Genomic DNA, 7,840 nt, shown 5'->3' with positions numbered 1-7,840 from the left:
ACCCCACACTTTTTCCACAATTATACTATTTACTGTTCCTTAATTGATTCTTAGATTGAAAATTATTTTCTACTTTTTAGTTCATTTTATCATAAAAACGTGTTTTTTAGTTTTTTGAACTATAATTATTTGAATTAATCTCTAGTTTTTTTAATAAACTGTTAGCATGAATTATTATCGCTCATTTAACCCAATACACTGTACGTACCAGTCGGTTCAAATCAAAGTTCAAACCAGTATAAAATTAGAACACGCCAACTTCCCTCGGATGTAGGCTTCAGAGCGGAAGCCACGCTTTGTACAGCCAAGTCCGTTTCCTATTCGTAACGGACTGTCCTGGATAACTGGGCTGAGAATATTCCTGGAATAATTTTGTAAACGGCTTTGGAATTTCTGAAGTGTAGTGACAACGTTATATAGAATGCGTATAAAGATTTTGTACATGTTTTGTTTTTAGCAGTTTTTTTAAACATTTATCGATATTTTTTCGGAACAGTTATTTTTGATATCCGGACGCTTATTACTAGAGGAATCCAATATGGACTCCAACTGATTGTTTAGTGATACTTTATTTTTTGGGTAAAATATGCCATGTCGTTCTAATATAATTACATTTTTATGTATTGGTGATCTTAGCGTTAGCGCATCAAGTTTGAAACTGTAACACAACAAAGATTGCATATTGTAAGAAATCTTGCAGAAAAAGCAGCTATATCTCATCAATATCGTTATCGATATCTGTTACTATCCATTGTTTTATTATGCATCATTGCAATTTATCCGCTACACATCGAGTAGTATGGTTACATCAGACAATAACTGCAATATCGACGGTATGTACCGCGATTGCAGCAAGTTTTGTACTACGTTGCGCTATCAAAGCCAAAGTTATTTATTTCAAAAAGAAGAAATGTAGACAATATAATTTGTCAGAAAACAGGCCATTTTAAGACTCCAATATGATGTCCCATCAGTTACCACCAAGTACCACTAAAGCTTAAAGAAATATAATCAACAAATCAAAACTAAAATATTATTGTTCTTGTATAAATTGTTTCTATCCTAGAAGGTCTTTACTTTCAATCTTCATTTATCCGACTTAAAATGGGTCCTTTAAAAGCAAAATAATAATTAACGGAAATCTGAAAGGGTCTAAATCTAAGGAATAAGTGTCAAAACTTCAAATTTATCAAGTAATGGAAGTGACTTCTGAAAATCGCGATAGAAGTAAGGCATGTCTTATCGTCGCGGGGTAAGCTATAAATCGAAAATGGTCACAAATTCGGTGGTTATAAACCGTTGTGGTATACGTTTTAAGCTACTCTCAGTTTTGGAGAGACCAGGATCAAGTAATGGGACTTAAAAAGTTATAAGAGGTATTAAATGTTAATAAACTTAGTTACATGATTATGACATCTATCTGTTTTGTAATCAATATACATTATATATTTTTTATAATATTAATTATAGTTTGTCTAATAAAAATATTAACTCATTTGTTTTATCTATTGTTAACATATCAGTAATTACTTAGGAAGCCGTATTATACAAGCAGTATACATATAAAACTGAAAGATAAATTAGTCTTCAAAATTAGTTTTCCAGATAAATGTATGTATTAGGAGATGGACATAGATTAGTAAAGATTACTCGCTCCAAACAAAAATGTAACCAGTTTTGACAATTGAAATTATCACTGTCATCTATTTTCGTGTTTGAAAACTATTTAAAAAAATGTAATTTTTAAAGCATTAACGCTTTCTCTCCGTACTCCGTCTCTCCGATAATGAAACGATATCTCTCCGTACTTTTTCTTCGATTTCGTCCTTTTGCACCACTTAAGTGCGCATGTCGTCATTGTTCCGCGTAAATTACACCATGACAGCCAATCAATAGCTGACAGAATTGTCAGCCGCTTAAGCCATTTAATGGCTTCCTTCAATTACAAGTGAGATATCTATACTTATATTATATGGGGATGAATTAAAAAAAATACGATTATCTGTTTTTCTTTAATTCTACTACAATTTCCAAATAATATGATTTCATGCACTCTGTAGCTATAAAACAAGGTCCTAACCAAAAGATGACAAATCCAATAATGTAAGACTGTGCTTTTAAGATATTTTCGTCAATTAAAAGCTTGTCTTCGGCACTTAACCGCTTTTAAACTCTTTGACAGCCGCTCTCATAATTCAGTTAGTGGCGCTAAAATAGCCGCCATCTTCATATTTTCGCGATAAAGCCAAAAGCACTTCCGTCGGAGGCAAAGATAATTCCAATATTACAGCCGTCGAGGGTGTTTATTAAGCGGCGAATTTAATAATACTGGACAGACCAAAGTCGTATTTTTAAAATGTTTTTTATGGCTGCAGTGAATGCAAAATGTGAATTTTATGTTTCGTTTTTATTATTTTTATTTGTTTTTTATGCTTTATGGGAAAATGTGGTAGTCTAATGTTTGCAATTCTGAACGTTTTTCATAACTGGCTTTTTAAATTAAATTATTGAGAGTGCACGGAAATTAGTTCTCGTAGTACATATTACATGAGACGCAATTGAGAGAACGTTCATTGTGTTCTTCAGTGTTGCCATAGGCGATACTCTGCCATGTTACCAGGACAACTGGTTACAAAACAAAAACTAATCGAATATCATCTACCAAACTATATACCAAAGGAATATACGTGCCTGGACATTAAATTTATATTGTAAGCACTTGTAAACGCTTATGTAAGGTTTCAATAAGCAAATATAAAATATGCCGAAACACAAAAGTGGAGAACTTTGGGAAGATCGGGAAGTCTTATTTGATTTGCCCTTTCTGTGAGTATATTGAACTGTACTTTATATTTTCAAGTAGTTTTTTAATGAATCGAATTTCCGTAGTATACTATGATTAATTGTTTGCGACTTTGAAGATAGTATATTCAATGATAAAAAAAAATGTTTTTATCATTGAAAATATAAATAATAACTGAACAAAGACATAAGTGAGTAGCGACCATCATACACAAGCTCAACGTATTAAAACTTTGTCCTACTGATACTAATAAATAAATAAATTGAAATGTGTTTAAATAAGAATATGTCTTTCCAGATATCTAAAATTACGGCCGAATGAGAAGGTATTCGACAGAATCGAACCAATAGAGGACACGAAGGGCAACAGTGGCGCCAAGGGCCGAATGGTGGTCACTAATCTGAGGATTATTTGGCATTCTTTGAGTTCACCTCGGATTAATTTATGTAAGACTTTAAATTAAAAAAAACATGTGTTTATTTACTTTGTGACATGATTTTCACGCTTCCTCTACCCATAAACATAAGATGCCCTGTGACATAGGTATTCCAATAAAAAGGAATATTTAATTTTAAATACCCATACCTGCCTAAGCGGGGTTCGAACCTGGAACTATCTGATGGGTGAGTCCGATATGTTGTCCACTCCCACTCCTTCACCTCCGAAGCGCACATGAGTTACACGCTCTTTAATTTCATACACCGGCATCAACTCATCTCTGTCCTACTGCTGGACATACGCGTCTTCTCAGAGTAAGAGGGATTTAATACGCACATAACTTTGAAAAATAAAGGATGTGTGCCTGGAATTGTAGCCTACGATTCCCCCAATTAGATGTCGAATTTTTACCACTGTTTTTAAACACTGACATCATCATTATCATAATCAACCCATTATTGTCCAACTGCTGGGTACGGGTCTCCTTTCAGAATGAGAAAGATTAGGCAATAGTCCACCGCGCTGGCCAAGTGCGTATTGATAGACTTAACCTTCGAGATTTTTAAATTTCTTTTATGAAATCTCAGGTGTGCAGGTTTCGTCACGATGTTTTCCGTCAGCGTTTAAGCAAGCGATAATTAACTTCTCATACGAACATAACTTTATAAAAAAAAAATTTAAACTTTTTAAAAGAGGTTTTGAACATCGAACCCCTCGGTCAAGAGGCCGAGTTTCTAAACCACTAGGCTATCAATGTTTTTAACACTATCACTGCTTATTATATTTCACTCATTCCCATTTTAATTCTAACTCTAACCCTTCCCAGCTGTTGGTCTAAACTGCATCATCTCAAGCAGCACGAAAGTGGTGAACTCTGGTCTCCGAGGCACCACGCAGGCGCTCTACGTGTTAGCAGGGTACAAGACGAACAAATACGAGTTTATCTTCACAAACTTGGCTCCTAACTGCGTTCGCCATTACACGTCGGTTGCTGGAGTTCATAAGTAGGTATATTTTTCTACAATATAGGAGTAGCAGACGAGCATGCAGTCCACCTGATGGTAAGTGGCTACTGCCGCCCATGGACATCTTTAATTAACTCCAGGTAAGATTAGATAGTCCTATCTGAAGTCGGCCACAGATGCCACTACCCCTGAGAGTTAAGCTGGAACGCTTCCGAAAAGTATGTCTCCTTTACACACCCTTCAAACCATAACACAACAGCGCATAATAATGTTGTTATCAAGCAAAAATAGGTGTAGTGGTGGTGCCGCCGAAGTTGAATCACAAAGGGTTTTACCACCTCTAGGTTATGTGTAACTCCTGAACAACTGCTGATGATTATGCTTGGACTTATGAAAGCTTCGATACGTTATTCAGAAACATGTAACGCCATCTATTGACGAGTTGTGGAAATTTGCCACATGCAGGTCAAGTCTTGCAACTGAATTATAAACCAGTTACCCAAAACTGATTAAGATGAAATTTTGCATTTACTTTTGGTTTGAATAATAATGCATGATTAGCTTTGTGACGTCATACGAAATTCTATATGACGGGCACCACAAGATAACAGACCTATTATTTAATATGCATCCTCAAAATATAGGTTGATACCTAATGTAAGTGTTTTCTAAAAATAATACACAATATTAAAATATAAAGCTTGTTTTAAAAAAACTTCTTAAACATGATTTTATTAGTAGATAGGATATAATCCAATAGATGGCGCTGTAATCAATTTATTATTAACTTACATCCAATATGTATTGGTAGATTACAAATTTGGACAGGAATTCAAACTATCAAAAAACAGAAATAACTGAGAGTACCTATACAAAAGATATTTGCAAACATTGCAGAGCATACGCCAATTCAAGAATGTACCGGGATTTAAAACTCAGGGGTGCAATCATAAACAACAAGCAACTAAAAATTTTACCCCTCGAAAAGGTAAGTTACATATACAGCATTTATAGATGATTTTTAAGGAGCTTGAAGAAACTAACATATTTTATCATTTTGTACATAACCTTTAAAGACATTTTGGCAAAAATGACGTGCAAATCTTAGATTTTAAATAATAGTAAATAAAATATCGTGTGCATACACATACATACATACATACGTACATTCTGTACGCCTAAAAATTAAAATTGTAAAGTCTCCGTGAAGTTTTGGTCTAAACCCTTCTCATTTCAAGATTAGTCAGAAGTTGAGTTTGGATACTTAGATGAAAAAATCTAGTATTCCTGCGTCATTTTTGAAAATTCAGGCAAACGAAATCCTGAGTAAAAGCTGTTGTATTATTTAAAAAAACTCTATTTCATGAACAGATATGCTTCCTAGAGGAGGGCATCTGGAATCTGTCGAGCGAGTCTGGCACGCTAGGCATTCTGATAGCCAGCAACGTGCGGCTCGTGTGGCGTGCCGACGTCAACGATGCCTTCAACGTGTCTATGCCGTACATCACTATTGAAAGTGTGAGAATCACTAGAAGTTATTTGTTGAAAAATCCATTATTATAATACTCTAATAGTAAATGGACAAGCAGTTCACCTGTGCATGTGGTCACTGTCAACCATAGACAGCTGTAATGAAGTCCAAATAAGATACGGTCGACTTGATGCGTAGCTACTCCTGAGGGTTACCATATATGTATATGTATCCCAATTTGCACACTCTTCAAATCAGAACACAACAGCGCAACTACTGTTGTGAGCTAGAAATAGAAGTGGAAGTGGAAGTGGTAGCAGTGGAACATCATAATAAGACGAACTTCTACCCCCGAAACATACACAAGGTCTCCTAACTTACTTATAGACTAGCACATTTGTGGCGATATCTGGTAGAACTCCAATCCTATTTCGGAAGATAACCATGATCCCCAGAGTCTATTTACCATCTGTTAGACAACATTATCATTTCCAATTTTAAGTACCTACTTAAAATAATATTAAGTATTTCCTTATCGCAACAGATCTCAGTCCGTGACTCCAAGTTCGGCGAAGCCCTAGTCATCGTGATCCGGCCTTCGTCAGGCGGCTTCGTGCTGGGCTTCCGAGCTTCGAACGAGAGACTCCGCCCCTTGCTGACCGAGCTGCAGGCGCTGCACCAGGCGTATACTGACAGACCTGTGTTTGGTGTCGAAATGAATTGGGGTAGTGAGGTAATAAAATAAAACCATACTCTTGGCATTTTAGGTCATCGGTCTGCCTGTCCCTGTAGTTCCGGGACCAGAATAGGGCTACGGTATCCCCTGCCTGTCGTAAGAGGCGACTAAAAGGGGCTTCCGGGGTTGCGGGCGGCAAGAGTGGGAGCTCAAACCGCCCGGCCAGCAACCCCGGGAAGGACGGCGGTATGTGTGGTCGCATACCGTCGTGTACAACAGACGGTGCGGCGAGCGGCATGCTCACCTGGACGGAGCCCGACGGGGCAACGCGCTAAGAGGACTCCGGTTGCGTTCCTCTGAAGATCCCGGAGTCCTTTACGCAGCGCCGAGGACGGCCACCGGGGGGGTTTTAGTGCGGTAAGAATCCCACATAACTCTGTGTCGCTCCCACGGCACCGGGTACCTTTCGAAGGTTTCCCCCTCGAAAACAAAAAAAAAAAAAAAAAAAAAGGTCATCGGTCTGCCATGAAGTGCAGGTTGAGTGAGAAATATACAAAGTCTATTTGGTTTATCATTTTTCCACAAACAATTTAATTCTGCTTCTATTTGAACAAGCCTGACATGCTGACGTTTTTTACTTATTTTTTTCTGAGCTTAAAGCAAGCAAGGAGACCCCTGTGTATATTCTACACATCTTAGGTAAAATTTTCGCTTACTAAATTTTAAGTGATACGGATTCCCTCTAAATTATTGGTCCTTGAAGCCGGATACCTTCCTAACTTATACGTTCCCGAAATGTTAAATTTTGATTTATCACGCCGAATAACTGAGAATGAATTACATCTCATTGTTTCCTGTTCCAAGGTATCGAAAAAACCAGACGACGACATCGAAGAGCTTCAAGAATTAGGTGAACCCCGTGGAGAGATGGGTCCTAATATCTATTTAGCAGCTCAACATCGTAAAGATGCTCCACCGGTCTACAGTCCCTACTTAGGTTTGGCAGTAGAACCCTTGCAAGAAGGCTTCACTTTAAAGAGTTTGTTCGAAGTGCAAACCACTGCGTAGAACTTTTATCGCTACAAACTACAGAAAAAATGGTTCTTGTACTGTGTTATGACGTCATTGAGAACTAAAATCCGATGAAACTCTAGTAGAACTAGATTTTACTTCATCCTTAGAAAAAATCTAAAATAGATTGTCTCATTAAATAAAACATAAAAATATTCACGGAATAGTAGATATATCATATAACTAAAAGTTGTTTTTTTTTTACTTGATTGCCGGTGTTTTATTTTAGTAATAGCAATAGACTAATTAAAATAAAATATCGACTTTGTTACTATATTGGTTATCTTTTCAAATCCTGTATGTATCTGTCCCTATTTTTTCGATAGTATACGAAAAGTATTATGTGTGTGCGTAATGATAAGAAACATGACTGATATCGATACAAATAGATGGGCATATCCAAAGAATAAAGTAAT

The 7,840-nt window shown here is 36.6% G+C and overlaps 1 protein-coding gene across 1 annotated transcript; it reads left to right on the top strand.

Moving 5' to 3' along the window:
* The first annotated feature begins 2,628 nt into the window (after window positions 1-2,628).
* On the top strand, window positions 2,629-7,588 carry BBS5 (Bardet-Biedl syndrome 5 protein). The gene is made up of 7 exons (XM_073076938.1): window positions 2,629-2,826; window positions 3,101-3,249; window positions 4,068-4,245; window positions 5,104-5,194; window positions 5,578-5,724; window positions 6,222-6,410; window positions 7,218-7,588. Exons 1-7 carry the CDS (start codon window positions 2,762-2,764, stop codon window positions 7,419-7,421), a joined length of 1,023 nt encoding a protein of 340 aa, XP_072933039.1. The 5' UTR covers window positions 2,629-2,761; the 3' UTR covers window positions 7,422-7,588.
* The last annotated feature ends 252 nt before the right edge of the window (window positions 7,589-7,840 follow it).

The sequence above is a fragment of the Epargyreus clarus genome, unplaced genomic scaffold (assembly GCF_041222505.1).
Source record: "Epargyreus clarus isolate Ecla_fem2 unplaced genomic scaffold, WU_Ecla_fem_2.2 ptg000010l, whole genome shotgun sequence".
Lineage (NCBI taxonomy): Eukaryota > Metazoa > Arthropoda > Insecta > Lepidoptera > Hesperiidae > Epargyreus > Epargyreus clarus.
The sequence above is the reverse complement of the archived record's forward strand: the minus strand, read 5'-3'. Positions and strand labels throughout refer to the sequence as shown.

What these genes read in the sequence shown, in the direction of transcription:
- BBS5 (XM_073076938.1), top strand. Translation starts at nt 2,762, where the DNA reads ATGCCGAAACACAAAAGTGGAGAACTTTGGGAAGATCGGGAAGTCTTA. An exon ending in TTATTTGATTTGCCCTTTCT is followed by an intron (nt 2,827 to 3,100) that starts GTGAGTATATTG and finishes ATGTCTTTCCAG; the next exon opens with ATATCTAAAATTACGGCCGA. An exon ending in TCGGTTGCTGGAGTTCATAA is followed by an intron (nt 4,246 to 5,103) that starts GTAGGTATATTT and finishes CAAACATTGCAG; the next exon opens with AGCATACGCCAATTCAAGAA.